General features: G+C 41.3%; 1 protein-coding gene and 1 long non-coding RNA gene across 5 annotated transcripts in view; one reads left to right on the top strand and one right to left on the bottom strand.

The window, feature by feature from the left end:
* Nucleotides 1-1,300: 1,300 nt before the first annotated feature.
* LOC121447940 lies at nt 1,301-8,771 on the bottom strand. The gene is made up of 5 exons (XR_005974316.1): nt 8,683-8,771; nt 2,357-2,412; nt 1,972-2,085; nt 1,730-1,866; nt 1,301-1,599 (listed from the first exon to the last, which is right to left on the bottom strand). It is a non-coding gene; the product is annotated as an uncharacterized LOC121447940 (long non-coding RNA).
* A 76-nt stretch (nt 8,772-8,847) lies between these two features.
* LOC121448840 (intracisternal A particle-promoted polypeptide) overlaps nt 8,848-21,100 on the top strand; it is a 42,893-nt gene continuing 30,640 nt past the window's right edge. The window contains exons 1-4 of one of the 4 annotated variants that reach the window (XM_041653088.1): nt 8,924-8,977; nt 12,335-12,443; nt 12,552-12,893; nt 16,260-16,691. In XM_041653088.1, coding sequence (XP_041509022.1) covers nt 12,602-12,893; nt 16,260-16,691 — 724 coding nt within the window. In that variant the 5' untranslated portion in view covers nt 8,924-8,977; nt 12,335-12,443; nt 12,552-12,601. Of the gene's footprint in view, nt 8,978-12,334; nt 12,444-12,551; nt 12,894-16,259; nt 16,692-21,100 lie in introns of all 4 variants that reach the window. The other 3 variants (XM_041653092.1, XM_041653091.1, XM_041653090.1) reach the window with 3 other exon arrangements.

The following is a 21,100-nucleotide window of genomic DNA, read 5'->3' as shown; positions in this document are numbered from 1 at the left end:
ATGTTTTCCTTTCTAACTTTTTTAAACATGTATTTGTTTATGTGGGGTCACATGTGTGTCATAGAGGGCCCGTTGGAGGTCAGAGAACAGCTTCCAGGAGTAAGTTCTCTCTTTCCGTTGTATGGTTTCAAACTCAGGTCATCGAACTTGGTGGTAGGTACCTTTACCCACTAAGTCATCTTGGCAGCCTTATTATCACTTCTGAACCTCATGTAGGTTCCTTGGGGACAATGCCCTATCTGCACATAGATAAAATAGTGCGTAAAGGTTAAGTGGTTTCCTGTGTTTATGTAACTGGTTGGGGACAAGCTGAAACTGGAATTTAGATGTGTGTCCAAAACAAGAAAGATCTGTTTCTTTTCTTTCCTTCCCCACACTGATCTTTTCATTGCTCCCTTTGTAAAAACACATGGACTCCTCTAGAAAAATATGTTTCTCTTTCTTTTTATTTCTTGGTTTTTCAAGACAGGGTTTCTCTCCCTGGTGGTAAAAAAAAGAAAAGAAAAAAGCAAAAATGGGGGGACTGGAGAGATAGTTCAGTGATTGGGAGCACTGGCTGCTCTTCCAGAGGACCCAGGTTCAATTCCCAGCAACTACTTGGCAGCTCACAACTGTCTGTAACTTCAGGTCCAGGGGATCAGACAAAAAAAAAAAAAAAAAAAAAAGGACAGGGTTTCTCTGTAGCTTTCCTGGAACTTGCTCTATAGACCAGGCTGGCCTCGAACTCACAGAGTTCTGCCTGTCTCTGCCCCCGAGTGCTGGGATTAAAGGCGTGCACCACCACTGCCTGGCAGAAAACAAGCTTCTCTTTCAGCAGAGTCCAAGAATTTAGCTATCCTTCTCACACACAATTCTCTCTCTTCCTGGAAATTTACCCAAGAAAACTTGTATGAGCTGGGGAAATAAATATTTGTAAGCAGAAAATTTCAGGTAAGTGCAGTAAGTCCTGGTTCAGCTCTGATAGAGAGAAGGCAAAAGTAACTCTAGGACTCCCTCCCCATCAGACTCAAGTATTAAGTTCCTCAGCCCAGCAAGAGACCTGGATGTCCTCAGTTCCTGGGTATGAAAATATCAATATTTTTTCTAGAAGACACTTAGATACTAAAATTATTGATCCAAATTTATAGGAGAATAAGTGAATTAGACTTTCTCTTACATTCCAGGCCTTCCTTTTTTCTCTTACATTTCAGTGAACTCATGGCTTCACTTCCTATGTTCAGAAAAAAAATGACAAACCCAAAACTATGGATCTTGGTTTTCAGAGTTAAAACTTTGACTGAAAGAACACATGATGGAGAAGAGCAAGCTTCCTGTGCCTACAACTAGCTTGGAGTACAGGAAGTAGAAAAGAGTTGAGGGGAAGCAAGGAGGTTGGATTGAGTCCAGGCTTGATTGACGGGGCGTGGTTATGGCAGAAACTTCAGTCCTGGAGAGAATCCAATTACAACGTGAACCTTGGCATCCTTTTAGATAGAGGATACCAAAGGCAGCAAGTCCAAATAGAGATGTTTTGGTGGTGTTCTTAGGTAAACAAGTCTGTGGCCTCTATACCCTATTCCCAGGGTAGTCAGGGAGGAAGTAACAAGATTCTGCTGTTCCCTAGAGTAACATGGAAATATACCAAGTGATTACAGAAAGTTCCAGAGTGTCGTGTGACCCTAGCCAGTTATCAGAGCAATAGAAAGGTCTAGATCTCTGAATACAGTACGAATGAGCTGAGACAACTGACCTAAAGAAACCAGGGTGGGTCTGCAGAGATGACTCAGTGGTTAAGAGCAGTGGCTGCTCTTCCAGAGGACCCAGGTTCAACTCCTAGCATCCACATGGTGGTTTTCAGTTTTCTGTAACTCCCAGGGATTCCAGTGGCTGTAAGGGCACAAGACATGCACTGGTATAACAATAAATATGCAGTCAAACAACCATACACATAAAATAATGGACAAAAATTTAAATTTATGGGGCTGTGGTGACCTGTGTCTTTAATCCCAGCACTCAGGAGGCAGAAGTAGGCAGATCTCAGTGAGTTTAGGGCTAGCCTGCTCCACAGAAAGATTTCCAGGACAGTTAGGGCTACACAGAGAAATCCTGTCAAGAAAAAAACAAAACAAATAAGAAAGAGAGAAAGCTGTATTCTGCTCTATACAAATGTAATCAGTAGTTCTGGAGATTAAGTACAGTGTAATTAAAAACCCTGGGTGATTCTGAAAGGCAGCCAGGTTGAGAACAAATACCCATGAAACAGACACTTAATTGTCTTTGGAAAGCACTTTGTGGGAGAAAAGGCTCATTTGGAAAAATATAGCGTTAGGGGATGATTTTCTGGCTAAACCCAGCTCCCGGAAGCACTGGAACTGACCTCTAGAGGAGATATAATCCAGATCACAAGGTATCCAGGCTGCATTCACTTCTCCCCTGTTCAACCAAAAGAAAACCATGAATGCGAGATAACAGTGAAAACCAAGCGTCCTCTTTAGCCAGGATTCAAGGAGGTCTGAGGTATGAGGGAAGTAAAGACAATGGCCGACTATGAACTTTGAGTTCAGTTCTCTTCTTGTGCAAATAAACTACTTATCCTTGGCTTTGCTATTGATTTACTTCTCGAAGGAATATATACAATGACTCTGCAGAATGAATGAGCCCTTCTGGGCTGAGAACTAAAACCAAGCAGAAGGCATTGTGTATAATAGCTTGTGGACTGTTCCTTTTCTTAATCTTCTTCTCTGGGAAACCACCACATTATTTTCTTTCTTCTTTGCATTTCAGAGTTATACATTTCTTTGGTTAATTCAAACGATTTTGCTTTGCCTCCACCTCTGCCTCTGATAGTTTTACAGCAATTTTTGCATCCAAACTTGAAAACAAGCTCTTTTATTTATGCTTATTTTGGTTTTGGTTTTTAATGTTTTTAAAAACATTATTATTTTAATGTTCTTGGAGCAGTAGCTCATCAGTTAAGCGCACTTCCTGCTCTTGAGCCTCTCAAGTGCTGAGGTTACAAATATGCATCACCATGCCCTGGGTTAAGCAAGTTTTTTTTTCTTATTAAATTTTCTTACAGACTCACCACTTCTCCCTCAAACTATTACGTTTTCAGGAAAAATGTAACGTTGTAGGGAGGCCATTTGTTGGTTCCTGGCTGCCCTCCGTTTGTTTGTTTCAGGGCTGCTCAGCCCTGAAATAATCACACAGAAACTATATTATTTAAATCACTGCTTGACCAATTACTTAATCATATGGCTAGCTAGCTCTTACATCTAGAATTAACCCATCTCCATTATTTTATATTTTACAATGAGGTTCATGGGCTACTGGCAAGGTTTCGCCATGTTTGTCTCTGGCAGCGGCTCCATGGCTTCTGACTCCACCTCCTTTCTCCCAGCAGTCAGTTTAGTTTTCTCTGACTATCTAAGTTCTGCCCTGCTATAGGTCCAAAGCAGTTTCTTTATTAATCAATGGCAATCACAGCATACAGAGGGAAATTCCACATCAATGTAAGAAAGAGAGAACTTCACTTTTGATTGAAGCATTTTTAGAGTAGCTTTTGTGAAGTAGAATAATTAGGAAGTCTGTACTCCCTTACTTATTAATATGGTTTTCTAAAACCAAGGATTGTTTTATTTGTTTACTTCTGAGACAGGGTATTTCTGTGTATCCCAGGTTAGCATTGGATTTAGCATTCTCTTGCCAGTAATCATTATAGGTATATGCCACCACACTCAGCCCAAGAAAATGTTATTATCCAAAAAGTGGACATTACTAACCCAGAATCTTCTGAAGATAATACATATTCTAACTCTATCTAGCAGTCCTCTGTGGTGCCCAACTCTAAACGCCATTTTCCATTAGAAAAGATGTCTGAGCAATGGATGATGTCAGGTGTGAGACAAGAAACCACAAGGTGAACCTGAAATATTTTTAATTATTAGTTTTCATTCAGTTTTTAAATTTTAAAATTTGTTCTTTTACGTTTATTATTTAATTCTATATTTATGAGTGTCTTGCCTGTTTCCATGCATGTGTACCACATGAAAGCCTGGGGCCCCTGGCGTTAAGAAGAGGGTGTTGGGTCCCCTGGAACTGAAGTTATAGATGATGTGAGCTACCATATGGGTGCTGGGAACCAAACTTGGTTCTCAGCAGGAGTAAGTGCTCTCAACTGCTGAGCCATCTCTCCAGACCTTCATTTTTATTTATTTTCACTTATTTCTTTTTTATTTTGTGAGTATATGGGTATGTGTGAGTGGGTGCCCACATGACAGCTCATAACCATCTGTAACTCTAGTCCCAAGATATCTGACTTACATGTAGGCAACTCACACATGAACATCAAAATAAAAATAAGCTATTTGATTACCACAACAACTTTAAAGCATGTACTCTGTTTCTATTTTATCAATAAATTTAACCAGCTTGACCAAGGGATTGGAGAGATGACTCAGCGGTTTAGAGCACTTGCTACTCTTATAGAGTTCCTAGCTCCTATAACACAGGACTCACCATACCCTGTAGCTTGAATTCCAAGGAAATCCAACATCGTTTTCTGATCTACACAGGTGCCCAAATACACAGTCACATGCACATATATAAAAATAAAATCTTCAACTTTTTTTATAGGCATGGTGGTGTACACCTCTAATCTCAGCACTTAGGAGGCAGAGGCAGGGAGATCTCTATGAGTTCAACTCCAGCCTGGTCTACAGAGTAAGTTCTAGGATAGCCAGGGATACATAGTGAGAACTTGTCTCAAACAAACAATAAAATGAATTAAACAAAATTTGTTTTAATTGTCCAAAGGCATGCAGTGGTATAGCAATATTTGAACCAAAACACTCTAACTCTGGCTTCTACTTTTTTTTTTTCTGTTTTTGTCGAGGCAGAGTTCTTTGTGTAGTCCTGGCTGTCTTGGAACTTGATCTGTAGCCCAGGCTGGCCTTCAACTCACAAAGATCGACCTGCCTCTGCCTCCAGGGTGCTGTAATTAAAGGCATATGCCACCATCGCTGGCTCTGTCTTCTACTTTTAAAAGTCTCTTTGCCTTTCTTTCTGAAGATAAAGGGCATCTGCTGAAGAATTTTAAACAAGAAGCTAATATAATTCGGCTTGTGGGAGGATGCCTCTAACTAAGTGATAGAAGATGAGGCAAAAAAAGTCAAATGTTCATTCACTTAAGGGCTATTGAGCATCTTCCATGTGCTCATCCTAGGCAGCAAGGATATAGTAATACAGATTACAGGAATGATGGGGAGTCCATGCTTGGATATGGGAAGATTGTCAATAAATATATTAACAAGAAATACCTGGACTGAAGCGATGTCTCAGTGGTTAAGGGCATATACTGCTGTTCCTGAGGACCAGAGTTCAAATTCTAACACCTACTTCAGGCAGCTCATGACTGTCTATAACTCCATCTCTAGCAGCTCCAATGCCTGAGGCCTCTGCAGGCATCTGCACTCATGTGCACATAACCACACAGAGACACACATACAAATAACTGAAAATCTTGCAAAGCAGTGGTGGTATACACCTTTAATCCTAGCACTCAGGAGGCAGAAGCAGCCAGATCTCTGAATTTGAGCCCAGTCTGATCTACAGAGCAAGTTCCAGGACAGCCAGAGCTACAAAGAGATTAAAGATTAAATCTTTTTTAAAAACTAGTATGTGGGGGCTGGAGAGATGGCTCAGTGGTTAAGAGCATTGCCTGCCCTTCCAAAGGTCCTGAGTTCAATTCCCGGCAACCACATGGTGGCTCACAACCATCTGTAAAGAGGTCTGGTGCCCTCTTCCGGCCTGCAGGAATACACACAGACAGAATATTGTATATAATAAATAAAAAAGCTAGTATATGAAATGACAATAAGTGTACTAGCTATGTCAATTTGACATAAGCTAGAGTCATCAGAGAGGAGGGGGCCTCAACTGAGGAAATGTCTCCATGAGACGGGCTGTGGACAAACCTGTAGGGCATTCTCTTATTTAGTGATTCATGGGAGAGAGCCCAGTCCACCGTGGGTGAAGAAACCTTAGGCTGGTAGTCCTGGGTTCTATAAAAACTCAGGCTGAGCAGGCTGATTAGGCTGAGCAAGCCATGGGGAGCAAGTAAATAGTGAATAGAACTCCTCCACGGCCTCTGCATCAGTTCCTGCCTCCAGGTTCCTGCTCCGCGTGAGTTCCTGCCCTCACTGACTTTGATGAGCTGTTATATGGAACTGTGAGTGAAATAAATCCTTTCCTTCCCATGGTGTTTCATTGCATCAAAAGTTACCCTAAGACAATACATTTATGATGACAAATATAGAAGAGAATATGGGGAGAGATGTTATACTTTAAAATGAGAATACCATTATGGTCTCACTTGAAAAGGTAAAATCTGAAGAAACAGATGTGAAGGGAACAAAAAAGAATAGCTTATATAAGAACAATCTAGAGTGCAAAATGCCAAGCAGAAGTGTGCATAAGGTCTGGAGAATACACCAATAAGAAAACAAACTGTTTGTTTGTTTGTTTGTTTGGTATGACTCCTTTGCCTATATGCATGTATGTGCACCATGTATGTCCTTGTTGGAGTCCCTGGGGTCACAGATGGTGGTGAGTTACCATGTGGGTGCTAGAAAGTGAAACTGGATCCTCTGCAAGATAGCTCTATGATTAATATTATTATTTATTACTATTATTATTTTTTTAAGGTTTTTGAGATATGCTTTCTCTGGGTAAAGAGCCCTGGCTGTCCTGGAACACACTTTGTAGACGATGTTGGCCTCCAAAGCACAGAGATCACATAGTTCTGCCTCCTGAGTGCTGGGGTGAAAGGAAAGCACCATCACAGGATGGGCTGCACGATAGCTCTTACCCTTCGGCTCCCCTCTACAGACTCTATACATTGGGAGAAATTGACTTTGGCTCTAGAAGAAATGGAAAGTCACTGGCGATCCCTGAGCCCAGAAATAACGCAGTCTACCATTAAACAGGCACGGCAGCTTTTATTGAGCTATAACTCACATGCCATAACGTTTACTCCCTTACGGCATACGGGCCAATCATTTCTTTTAGTCTGTTTCCACGGTCATGCAAATGCCAACACTACCTAACTCCAAGATATTTTCCTTGTACTAAAAGAAATGCTGTACTCTTTACCAGTCGCTTCTTCCCTCAGTCTCTTGTAACAGCTGATTTAGTATGTTTCTGTCTATTTGCCTATTCTAAATATTTCATATTAATGTAACTATACAATGTATTTTTTATGATGGGCTTATCACGTAGTGTACAATCTTCATGCCTATTATAGCATATTCCAGTCCTTCATTGTTTTTTAAAAAATTATAAACTTTATTATAAAAACAAGCTTTCTAAATAGAATAAACATCATACATTAAAATTAGCCAGACCCAAAGTCTAACATCTCAGCAACTTCTATACAGTTAGAGTAGCTATTCTGCAGCTGTGGAATTTCATATTGGATTCTACACTTTCTCTATAGAATATATTTTTCTGCTTTCAGCAACCACCAAAAATGAAAAAAAAAAATCCAACACAAATTAGAATCAGAAAAAAAACCTAGTTTTATATCCTCTTTCATATGTAGCCTTTCTTGTTCTCCTTTCTATGTTCTATTTACACTGTACCGTATGTACAGCGGTTTGCATCGGAGGTATATTACTGACTAGATCCTGCATATGAGGGAAAACATGGGCCTTTCCTTTCTGAGATTCTGTGACTTTCCTTACTATTATATATTTAAGTCTACCCATTTTCCTGAAAATTTTGTAATTTCGAGTTTGGAGGGAAAGGTTTCGAGACAGGATTTCTTTGTATATTCCTGGCTGTCTTGGAACTTGCTCTGTAGACCAAGCTGGCTTCGAACTCAAGAGATCCGCCTTCCCCTGCCTCCAGAGGACAATGATAAAAGGCATGCGCCACCACCGCCCAGCTCCTTTTACTTTTTCTATGTCCTCAACAAAATTTTTGCAACTTTTTGCAGATTTTTTTTTGCATTTTTCATAATGAAATGTAAAGCAGAAATTGAAAACCTGTGGGATAAATGTAAACATAGTATTGTGAACAATTTGTTTTAGCTTATACATCTGTATATACAAACACATGGTATGTGTTTGATGTAAAATATTTGTGCAGTAGGTCAGGACTTAAAAACAAGAAGTTTGAGGGTTGGAGAGAAGATGGCACAATGTCTAAGAAAGCATCTCTCTCTCTCTGTTATACCTGTTATTTTTGAGAAAGGGTCTCTCCACCTAGTCCTAGTTGTCCTGGAACTCACTATGTAGACTGGACTAGCCTCCAATTCACAGAAACCCTCCTGAGTGCTGGGATTATATGCCTGTGCCACAACTCCAGACAAAGAGTCCACTTCACTTAAATTGAGTTGTTCCCAGCTTGTAACTCCAGCATCAGGGGATCTGCGGCCCTCTTCTGACCTCCATGGGTATTGCATTTACATGCACAAACCTACAGTTAAGACACACATTTAAAATTAAAATCTTAAAAAATAGTTCGGGACCTGGCAGTGGTGGCGCACGCCTTTAGTCCCAGCATTCGGGTGGATTTCTGTGAGTTCATGGCCGGCCTGGTCTACAAAACAAGTTCCAGAAGAGCCAATAAACGGTTAGAGAATCCTCAACGCTGACATCGGTGGCTGGCCCGGGACACATCAAGAACAGAAAATGTACATACAGCGGACCAGGGGAGCGCACCCTGAGAACCAAACCAAAGATGGACGGGGGCTTCCAGAAGTCCCGACTGCAGCCAGCGAGCGACTTCCCAGGTCTCCAGCGCCCACGGCTGTGAGGAGGCGGACCCAGAAGCGGAGCACGCGCAGTAGAAGGCCCCGCCCCGCCCCCGCGCAGAGAGGCTGCGCCTTCAGCGGTCACGGCCGCCGGTCACTGCGAACTGTCCCCGCCCCCTCCGCTGCCACCCGCGACTGCGTGCGCAGAGGCTCTGAGGGCGCCTGCGGGAAGGGACGCGGCGGGTAAGCGGGGCCTGCGTCCGGTGTGTGTTTCTCACGGGTTTGGGAGCGTCTCGTGTCCGGCTCCCCGGACAGGGAAGATGCCAGTGACTGGTGCTTTGGAACGCACTTTTCCTCGGCTTTTCTCCTGCCACCTCCGGAGGCCCTCTGACTGCCCAAGTGAAGTCGCCGTCGCCGCAGCGTTCTCTGCTCTCCCCACCCCCACTGGGAAACCCAAAGCCGGCCCGGTCCCTGATTTTCTGCCGGCTTTGTGGCCTGAGTTCCTTACTTGCCTGCGCCGTCAATAGCATCGAGTTGATTTTCTGCCTTTAGTGTCGATCAGCTGAGGGAGAAAGCTAGCTACAGCCTCCAACTCAGTCACCGCAAAGAGTCATCAGTTTTGATGCTCAGCTGGAGTTCTGGCCTCCTTACTGAATCAACTTTCAGATGCTGTTGAGAGGGAAATCGAGGCCACCAAAACATAAGTCCTCTTTGGTTACCCTGATCGTGTCCTGTCCATCGTTGGCTAATAAACGACTTTTCAAGTTGGACCTGTTGAGACATAGGCCTTAGATCCCTAGGCACTATCTCAGAACTATGCCTTTCCTGTTATGTACAATCATTTCTCTGCCACATTTTGGGATGAGGCACTTCACTGGCAGTGGGATGGAATCAGCATTTACTCAGGAGGGTGGCCCCAAACATTAGGCTCTACTGCCAGAGTGATATTTAGTAAACTGTTTCTTGTAACAGGAGCTATTTTGACTTAGTGGCTGTGTTTTGATACCTTCAGTAAGAGAGAAACGTAGGAAACCTGGCATCACACCTCAGGGGTTCAAAATCTTCTACCAGGGGAAAAAAACAAAGCACAAACAAGCCTGATAGCCAAACTATGTTTAGTAACATCTACGGGTCGAATTTCTTTTTCTTTTTGGTTTTTCGAGACAGGGTTTTTCTGTAGCTTTGGAGCCTTGAATTCACAGAGCCTTGAATTCACAGAGATCCATACAGGTCGAATTTCTACGTGGAGGGAAATAGACTTGCTTGTAAGATGTTGGCATCGAGTACATGCTGAAGTGAAATTTTAGTGACTCCCTTCAAGCCTCTCAAAGTTTCTAGATAGCCATAAGTATCAGTTTTATTATTATTAAGACAAAGTCTCACCAGTCTTGGCTGGCCTGGAACTAAGATCTGCCGGCCTCTGCACCACACCCAGCCCCAGCCTGTTTTTACTGATAATTTTGACAGAGTTCTATATTCTGAACTAGTTTTTCGTTTGCTTTATTCTGTGTCATTGGTGTTTTGCCAACATGTATGTCTGCGTGAGGGTGTCAGAAGCCCTGGAACTGGAGTTACAGACAGTTGTGAGCTGCCATGTGGTTACTGGGAATTGAACCCAGGTCCTCTGGAAGAGCAGCCAGTGCTTTCAGCCTCTGAGCCATCTCTCCAGCTCCATGAACAATTTTTTTAAATGCTAGCTTACAACAGTTCTGTCAATTTTATTACTAATATTTCTTCATGCCAAAGTACAAGACCTTGATAACCTTAACAGTTCCTCTGCTATATCTGCCCATCTTATGTTGTAAGAATTCATGATTTATTCAGTAACTTAAATTTATCCCTTTGATTCTCATTGCAGTCTATAATGTTGCTTATCTGCAATTTTTGTTGGTGACATAAAAAATAATAAGAAGCCAGGCGTTGGTGGCGCACGCCTTTAATCCCAGCACTCAGGAGGCAGAAGCAGGTGGATCTCTTGTGAGTTCGAGACCAGCCTGGTCTACAAGAGCTATTTCCAGGACAGGCTCCAAAACCGCAGAGAAACTCTGTCTCGAAAAACCCAAAAAAAAAAAATATATATATATAATATAATAATAATAGAATTGTATTTTTGTTATCTCCTACTTCATGCCTACTTGAAGAACCCAAGAGTTCTGAAATGACTATTGACATGTTTATTTTGTTAAACCTATAAAGATTTAGGTTCAAGTTTCTGTACTTGGGTTCCATTCTCTACAACTTGGTCTGATCATTTCTATGCAGTATGATATGGTAGGAACAACCCTAGGCTTAGAATAAATAAACATGAGACTGCCGATATACTGATGCTGGGGAAAGTCTGATAGTTTCCTTTTCTGTGACCTCAGAGATTATCTTTTTCTTTTTCTTTTTTTTTTTTTTTTTTTTTTTTTTTTTTTGGATTTTCGAGACAGGGTTTCTCTGAAGTTTTTGGTGCCTGTCCTGGAACTAGCTCTTGTAGACCAGGCTGGCCTCGAACTCACAGAGATCCGCCTGCCTCTGCCTCCTGAGTGCTGGGATTAAAGGCGTGCGCCACCACTGCCCGGCAGATTATCTTTTTCTTTTCATCTCTTAGATATTATAATAATTACAATTGAGGATAAGGTATGGTGGCATAGACCTTTACTCCCAGCACTCAGAAGGCAGAAGCAGATGGATTGTTTTGAGTTTGAGGGAAGTCTACATAGTGAGTTCCAGTCTGGCCAAGGCTATATGGTGAGATCCTGTCTTAGAGAAACAAAACCAAAACTACAGTTGCCATAATTTGTGCAGAAGCTAACAATTGAGTCACATATCACAGCACATGTCTGCAATCCCAGCACTAGGGTGTCAGGGAAGGAGGGTCAATACAAGTTTGCGACCCTTGTCTCACAAAACAAAAACCCAAGCCTTTTGTTTTTTCTTATTTCACAAACATTTGAAATGCTAATATATGTTGGAGACTGATCCTATAGCAATAGAAGCCAGTCCCTGTCCTGAAGGGACTATCTTTCAAGAAATTGGTGTATTTGTGAATGTGTGTAAGCTGGGATTAAGATGGCAGGGATATCTAACAAGGTTGAGTGTAATATAAGCTATAACATAGGTAGGTTAGGATGATCACCAAGTCTAGAGGACAGAAACAGAAAAATGTTGTGTGGAAAAGTTATATTTGAACAGTCTTGGGTTATAACAAGGATCCCCAAAGGCTTTCTATGTTGAGGGAAGCATGCAGACTGAAAGATTTTTTTTAAATATATTTATTTATTTATTATGTATACAACGTTCTGTCTGTGTGTATGCCTACTGGCCAGAAGAAGGCACCAGACCCCATTACAGATGGTTGTGAGCCACCATGTGGTTGCTGGGAATTGAACTCAGGACCTTTGGAAGAGCAGGCAATGCTCTTAACCGCTGAGCCATCTCTCCAGCCCCAGACTGAAAGATTTTAAGCAGACATTTGCGCTGGTCACAGTTGATTTTTAGAAGTTCATCCTGCCTAGGATGTCTACTTCCTGACTGTTGTGATAAAACTTTTGCCTTTGCACCTTCCTTTCTTTACCCAAGGAGGGGTTTATGACTGTTCTTCTATTTATCTTTTAGTGCCCAATTTAGTGCTTCTTTCTTCTGTGAAGCATCCTTTGGTGTACACATTCCAGTACCAAAAAGCATCTTAGAAGTCATACCATACGGTATAGCTCTTGTTTGTTTGGTATGTGTTTTACGATCCTAATTAAATGATAGAGAATGTTTCATCTATATGGGAATAGAAAATATATTAACAAAAAGATATGTTTGATCTTTGTGTTTTATTTCTCAGGGTAGAAGCAAATAATGGGCAAGAGTCTCTTTAATTAACCTGTGGTCATCATGTCTAAGGACGAGTGTGCCAAGGCTGGCGATAGCTCATTTTCCTCTGATAAACATGCCCAGCTCATCTTGGCCCAAATCAACAAAATGAGAATTGGCCAGCGTTTCTGTGATGTACAGCTGCAGGTCGGGAAGGAAACCTTTCACGTTCACCGGCTGGTTCTGGCTGCGAGCAGTCCATACTTCGCAGCTTTGTTCGCTGGAGGAATGAAAGAGTCCTCAAGAGATGTTGTACAGATTCTAGGAGTTGAAGCTGGAATCTTTCAGTTACTTCTGGACTTCATTTACACAGGTATATCTATGTAGCACTTTTCTCTTGCTGTGATAAAATACCATGACCAAAGTAACTTGTAGATGTTTCTTTATTTGTAAATATTGTTTTTGTTTTTGGTGTTCAAGACAGGGTTTCTTTGTATAGCCCTGACTGCCCTGGAACTCATTTTGTAGACCAGTCTGTCCTCAAACTCACCCAAATCTGCCTGTTGCTACCTCCTGGGTGCTGGGATTAAAGGTGGGCACCACTGTAGTAATAAGGGCAGCGGCCCTGCGTCCCCAGCCCCCCAGCCGCCCGCCCGGCTAGCTTATGCCCCGAAATAATTACATGGACACTGTATTCTTTTAAACACCGCTTGGCCCATTCTCTTCTAGGCTAATTCTCACATATTAATTTAACCCATTTCTAATCATCTGTGTATGGCACCCCAAGGTGCGCTTACCGGGGAGATTCTAGCCTATGTCCATCCTGGGTCGGAGCTTCATCCCGGGAGCAGGGCATGGCGTCTCTCTCTGAGGCGTCTGCTCCCGAGAGAACTGTGGAGTCTCTGAGCTCACTTCCTCTTCCTCCCAGCATTTTGTTCTGTTTACTCCTCCCACCTATCCTCTAACCAATAAAATGGGCCAGGGCAGTGCCTTTATTAGCCAATGACCTTCCTCCATCACACCACCACCACCCAGCTTAAAGTGTATTAACTTTTATTTTATGTGAATGTTTTGCCTACCTGTGTGTAAGTAAACCACTTGCATGGAGTTATCTGTGTGAAGATCAGAAGAGGGCATTGGATCTCCTAGAATTGGAATTACAGAAGGTTATGAGCCACTGTGTGTTCTGGGAACTGAAGACGTGTCCTCAGGAAGTGCAGGAGCATTTAACTTTTGAGTCATCTCTCCAGCCCTTAATTACTTTTATAGTTAGAAAAAAATGGAAACAATTACTTTATTTGTTCTAGTTTTGAGAATATACTAGTTCTCTTTAAGAAATTATGTAGAAGGCTCAAGTGAGATGGCTCAGTGGGTAAAGGTGCTTGCTACCTTACTACCAAGCCTCTTGACCTGAGTTCAGTCTTAAACACACACACACACACACACACACACACACGGAAGAGGTGAAGGATAGTTTAAAAAAATTAAAAAAGAAACTACTTGGGAGAAATATTTACATGACCCAATAAAGTGTTTTTTTTTTATCAATACTTTATTTATTTATTTATTTATTTATTTATTATGTATACAATATTCTGTCTGCATGTATGTCTGCAAGCCAGAAGAGGGCACCAGACCTCATTACAGATGGTTGTGAGCCACCATGTGGTTGCTGGGAATTGAACTCAGAACCTTTGGAAGAGCAGGCAATGCTCCTAACCACTCTCCATCTCTCCAGCCCCAAGTGTTTTGGTTTTTAAGTGCATGATATTTGAGGCTGGAAATGGCTCTGTGGTTCGGAGTACTGACTCTTCTTTCAGAAGATCCAGGTTTGGTTCCCAGCACCCACTGTAGTTCTAGCTCCTGTATGTTCATGGTGTAAAACATATACTAACACACATATACATAAAATAAACATTTTAAATGCATACTGTTTATATTTGAGAAAATACAAAATTATGCCGGGCGGTGGTGGCGCACACCTTTAATCTCAGCACTCAGGAGGCAGAGGCAGGCGGATCTCTGTGAGTTCGAGGCCAGCCTGGTCTACAAGAGCTAGTTCCAGGACAGGAACCAAAAGCTATGGAGAAACCCTGTCTCGAAAATCAAAAAAAAAAAAAATTCTTGGAAATTTTCAGAAATCAGTAATAAAATTTCTTCTGCAGCCATTATGTGTGTGTGTGTCTCCCCCTGCTAATCATATGATCCTATACTTTTAAATCTCAATTTGTCTTTATTATTTTTCCTGTTACTTTAATCACTGGCTTTTTACTCATAAATAACTTTTTCGAACATCTGGTTTGATTAGATCATTGGGCATAGAGAAGGCAAGTCATGCCTACACAAACTTTAATATATATAATCTCCCTCCCGCCCAAGACAAGGTTTCTCTGTGTAACAGCCTAGCTGTACTGAAACTCGATTTGTAGACCAGGATGGCCTCCCAAGTGCTGGGACAGATAGTTCAATGCAGTGACTGTTATAAAAGGGATAAGTTCCTCTTTTGGGAGTTCACATAAATATTCTGTGGGAGTGGTCCTGGAGGGTCAGGACCTGGCATGCTGGGATTTGGAGTCCAGACCAAAGCAACTCCCAGGTCAGGGAGGCTGGGACAGATGCTAGGGGCTGGGGACTATGCCCCCAACTTAACATGGAGTCTTTAGGGGAAGAAATCCAAATATTTAGTAGCTTCTCATGTGTTATAGAGTCTTTATTATGCCTTATATTTAAAAACTTAACATTGTATGACATTTTATCATAAGTGAGTATAGTAAACCTGCTTTCTTCCCTCTCCGCAGTACCTCAGTAAGTTTGTTAATTGCATATAATCTGTGTTGAAAGTATGAATTTTACCTGGATGTAGCGTGAACTTTTTTAAACCCAGCACCCTGGGTGCAGAGAAAAGATTGGAAGTTGGAAGCCAGTTTGCTCCATATAGTGAGACTTAGTCTCAGCAAACAAACAAAGGATTGGTTTTAATGTCAGTCATATCTGCTTAATCATATACTTTTTTCAAAAAATTTTTGAAGAGTTATTAGTTTTTCTGTTCTGTGTATGCGTTTTTCCTGCATGTATGTGTGTGCATCACATGTATGCAGCATCTTTAGTAGCCAGACAGGGATTTGGCTGTGGGAACTGGAGTTACAGGCCACCGTGAGTTGTCCTGTAGGTGCTAGGAACCGAACCCTGAGTCCTCTACAAGACCAGCAAATGCTCTTCTGCTTAGCCACCTCTCCAGCCTTTCTGTCATACAATTTGGAGAAGAGCGATTTAAACTTCCTAAGTCTGTTTACTTAATCCAATAATAAAATTTATGTCTACTAGCTAGGATTATAGTGAAGGTTAAATGAATATAAAGCGACTAAAACTGTGAATGGTTTAGTATAGTTGTTCCATAAATATTGTTGGATTGTGTTTTGTTTTGTTTGATATGGGGTCTCATTTTGTAACACTGACTGTCCTAGAACTCACTTTGTAGTATCAAGCTGGCCTTGAACTCACTGAGATCCTCTGTCTCTGCCTCTCAAGTGCTGGTAGATTAAAGACATGAACTACCACACTGATCTAGTTGTTCCATGAATGTTAAATATCATTGGCATTTAAATTTTGTATTTTTCCCATATATCCTGTTTACTTAATTTCTACTCTGTGAAAATTAAACTATTATTGAAGTGAAGTAAAATATTAAGCCAAATGCTTGTTTTGACTTATTGACTATTTTATCTTCCTATTTCCTTAGGACTAGTGAACATAGCTGTGAATAATGTTCAGGAGTTGATTGTTGCAGCAGACATGCTACAGTTGACCGAAGTTGTCAGTCTTTGCTGTGACTTTCTAAAAGGACAAATTGATCCACAGAACTGCATTGGACTCTTCCAGTTCTCTGAGCAAATTGCTTGCCATGATCTTTTGGAATTTACAGAAAACTATATTCATGTCCATTTCTTGGAGGTTCATAGTGGAGAAGAGTTTCTGGCACTTACGAAAGATCAGCTAATCAAAATTTTACGAAGTGAGGAACTTAGCATTGAAGATGAATACCAAGTCTTCTTAGCTGCAATGCAGTGGATTCTGAAGGACCTGGGAAAGAGAAGAAAACATGTGGTAGAAGTGTTAGATCCAATTCGATTCCCTTTATTACCATCTCAGAGGCTTTTAAAGTACATAGAAGGTAACTGTTTTACTATATGTAAGATTCGTTGATTTCTAAAATTTTCTTTGTGTTTGTGTGTGTGTGTGTGTGTATGTTTTTAAGACAGGGTTTCTCTGTGTAGCCTTGATTGTAAACCAGATTGGCCTCAAGCTCATGAAGATCTGCTTGTCTCTGCCTTGAAAATGCTGGGATTCAAGGTGTGTGCCACCACCACCTGTCTTTTTTTTTTTGGTTTTTCGAGACAGGGTTTCCCTGTGGCTTTGGAGCCTGTCCTGGAACTAGCTCTTGTAGACCAGGCTGGTCTCGAACTCACAGAGAGTGCTGGGACTAAAGGCGTGAGCCACCACCACCTGGCTTCTTTTCTTTTTTTGTATGTTTGTTTAATTTTTGGTTTTTTTGTTTCTGTTGTTTGGTTTCTTCAAGACAGGATTTCTCTATATCTTTGGAACCTTTCCTGGAACTAGCTCTATAGACACAGAGATCCCCTGCCTCTGCCTTTCGAGTGCTGGGATTAAGCATTCTTTGCTTAATGATTGAAGAGGTGGAATGACCACCCTCACACTGCTGCCACTATGCCTCAGTGCCACGCCGTTCTGCACCCTCAAATTGTGAGCCAAAATAAATCTTTCCTATTAGAATTTTAAAATATTCACCAAAACTTAGTATCTGTTTAGGGGTTAGTGATGAGGCTGGGGCTCCCTAGAGAGCTGGTTCAGTGGTTAAGAGCAGATTTGATTCCCAGAACACAAATGGTGTGACTCACAACCATCTGTAACTCTAGTTCCAGAGAATCTCATCTGGCATCCTTGGGCACCAGGCATGGAAGTGGTGCACAGATATATATGCAGGAAAAGAATCCGTGCACATTAAATAAATACATACATACATGCTACATAAAAATATATAATCTTGTGTGGTGTCACAGGCCTGTAGCACACCCACTCACCCCATACCCTCCTCTTGGGAAGCTGAGAGATTGTGTTTGAAGCCAGACTGGTTTACATAGCAAGTTCCAGCCTAACTTGGGCTATCTGGCAAGTTCGTGACTCCAATAAATAAATTAATTAATTAATAGATAATACATCAACAAAGAAGCCATCCTTTTATATACCACAAACAAAATCAAAACTTGATACATGGCTGCAAGTCCTATAGCTATAACTTGAGGTTTGTTTGATTTTTTTTGTTGTAGTTTTCTCAAAACAGGGTCTCATTATGTAACCCTGGCTGTCCTGGAATTCACTCTGTAGACCAGGCTGGCCTCTAACTCGCAGAGATCTGCCTGCCTCTGCCTCCTGAGTGCTGGGATTAAAGATCTGCCCCACCACCACCCGGCTTAACTTGAGTTTTATATTGATATTGTATTATGACTTTTGTGTAAACTTTGAATCATTTTCAGGTTGTATTTTCTTCTTTGTTTTTTAGTTGTTGGGGATTTTTCATTTTAATGTGTAGTCTAGGCTGGCTGAAACTCCCACTTTTCGTGGTGGGGTTTCTGGTTCTGAAGTACAGGAGTAGAAAGGTAACACACACATGATTTTTTTTTTTTTTGATTTTTCCAGACAGGGTTTCTCCGTAGCTTTTTTTTTTTTTTTTTTTTTTTGGTGATGGCACACTTTTTTTTTTTTTTTTTTTTTTTTTTTTTTTGGTGATTCTCCGTAGCTTTTGGTTCCTGTCCTGGAACTAGCTCTTGTAGACCAGGCTGGCCTCGAACTCACAGAGATCCGCCTGCCTCTGCCTCCCGAGTGCTGGGATTAAAGGCGTGCGCCACCATCGCCCGGCCACACACATGATTAAAATGAAATAAATCTTTAAAAACCGCAATAACTTAACAGCTGGTCTTTGACTGTAGTTCAATGATGGAGTATATGAAAAAGCAAGGGTTCAGTCCATATTATAGCAAAGATCACCACCTAATGATAGAGTCAGTCACACATGAATAACCAGTTTGACACCTAGCACTTGGGCTGACACAGGATTGCCATTTGAGGTCAGACTGAGTGACATAGCAAGTTACAGTCTGGAATGGGATATAATGCAAGACTGTCTTAAAACAATAACAACACTTTAGGTTTGGCACATACTTTTAATTTCAGCTCTTGGGAGGCAGAGGTACATGGATCATTGGAGGCCAGTCCAGACTACAGAGCGAGTTCCAGAACAGCCAGGGCAACACAAAGAAATCCTGTCTCGAAAAACAAACAAAAATTATAGTTTTAATTTTAAACAATAACAACTCTCTGCTAAGAAAAATTGGGCACTTAGCATTTTTGTTTTTCTTTCCATCTACTTTTCTGTCAAGACGCTCAAGGTTTATAGGCATCATTTATTTTTATGTTTGCAATCCTGAGTCCCTTGGCTCTTTGCCTTTATCTCATTATTCAGATGATTTTGATGCTGACCATTATCAGTTATGCTTTGTGTGTTTAAGACAGGATCACATGTAGCTCACGTTGGTCATTAACTCAATATATAGTGAAGAATGATCTCACACTCTGTTCCTCCTGACTCCCATCTCACAGGTGCTGGATTACAGGCACATAACACCATATTCAGCTTCCAGTATGGTATTTCCATTACCATATTTTCCTTTTTTATTCATTGTTTGGGTTGGCCAGATTAAACATTACTTTTTATTATTTAAATTTTTGTGTATGGGTATTTTGTCTGTGTAGCATGTGTATGCCTGGTGCCTAAGGAGGCAAAAAGAGGAGGAGGGGTCAGATTCTCTGAAACTGGAGTTACAGATGAGCCCCCCTCTGGGCTCTAAGAACTGACCTTAGTCCTTCTTCAAAAACTTTAAGTGTTCTTAACTGTTGAGCTCCATGGGTTGGCTGGACTTTCTTATATATGTTTTACTTTGTCTTTTGATCGAATTTTATCACGTACTTCTTTCTGTTGTTTTAGCTTGTTTTTTTGAGATAGGGTCTCTCTATGGAACTTTGATTGTCCTGGAATTTTCTTTGTAGACCAGGCTGGCCTCTAACTCACAGAGATCCACCTGCCTCAGCCTCCTGAACGCTTGAATTAAAAGCATACACCACTACACCTTTTTTTCTAGAAGAACATGGTTGGTTTTTTGTTTCAAGACAGGGTTTTTCTGTATAGCATCAGAGCCTATCCTGGAACTTGTGCTGTAGGTCAGGCTGGCCTCAAACTCCAAGATCTGCCTACCTCTGCCTCCCAAGTGCTAGGATTAAGTGTGTGTGCCACCACTGCCCGGCAAACATGACTTTTTTAGTTCCTGAATCCTTTCAATTTGAAAATTCCTGGGTGTTGCTTCTTAAAATTAAATTTAGGTTAGTATAATATTACTTAGTTATGATGATATTTCTGTTCTTTTTGAATTTGGTAAGGCATAGGTTTTTTTTGTGGGGGGGGGGTTATGTTATTTTGTAGGGTTGGCCTTGGGTTATGAGAACGCATGTGAAGGTCAGAGGACAACTTGTAGGTGTGGATTCTTTTCTTCTACCTTGTGGGTCTCAAGGATTGAACTTGGGTTCTTCAGACTTGGTGGTAAATGCTGTGACGCACTGAGCCTTCTCGCCAACCTGTAAGACATAGTTTGTTTTTATTTTCAGTGATTTCTTTTTTTTCTGGTTGAATGCCTTAAGAATTCTTGCACTGTTCTTGCTGGTATTATTGTTGTTTTGTTTTGAACTTTGTTGTTTTTTATTAGATTCTACCATATTTTCTTTCTTTTTTAAAGTTCTTGTGAGTGTGGGGGTGCATTGTGTAACCCCAGTACACCGGTGGCAAAGACAAAACAATCAACTGCCAATTTGAGGCCAGTCTAGACTACTTAGTGAGTTCTAGCCAGCCTGGACTAAGAAGTATGGTCCTGTCTCAAACAGAAACTTCTTCAAAAACAAACAAAATAAGTTTAATTTTCCTTCACTTTGGGAAGTATTTTGTGTGCAATTTCTTAGTACTTTTAAATATCATTTGGGAGTCATCTTTTTTGAACCTGCCACACGTGTGTGTGTGTATGTGTGTGTGTGCCACCATGCCCAGCTAAACAATGAAAAATTTGGGGGGTGCTGGGCGGTGGTGGCGCATGCCTTTAATCCCAGCACTCAGGAGGCAGAGGCAGGTGGATCTCTGTGAGTTCGAGACCAGCCTGGTCTACAAGAGCTAGCTCCAGGACAGGCTCCAAAGCTACAGAGAAACCCTGTCTCAAAAAACAAAAACAAAAACAAAAACAAACAAAAAAAAACCAAAAAAAAAACTGAAACGCAAAGCAGAGAAAATTGAGGAAAAAAATAATCAGTACAGTATCGTGGTTGGGGTAGAGCTCAGTGGAGGTTTGCTCCTCATAAGTGTGGCACTAGGTTTATGCAGAGTAAGGACATCAGCCCTAGCAGGACTTATTTCACTGTCCTCATGTTTCAGGCTAGAAGGACAGTGAGAATACAACTTGTCTAGCT

Source organism: Microtus oregoni, unplaced genomic scaffold, assembly GCF_018167655.1.
Source record: "Microtus oregoni isolate MIOR12 unplaced genomic scaffold, Mior012 000005F_ref0000423, whole genome shotgun sequence".
Taxonomy (NCBI): Eukaryota; Metazoa; Chordata; class Mammalia; order Rodentia; family Cricetidae; genus Microtus; species Microtus oregoni.
The sequence above is the reverse complement of the archived record's forward strand: the minus strand, read 5'-3'. Positions and strand labels throughout refer to the sequence as shown.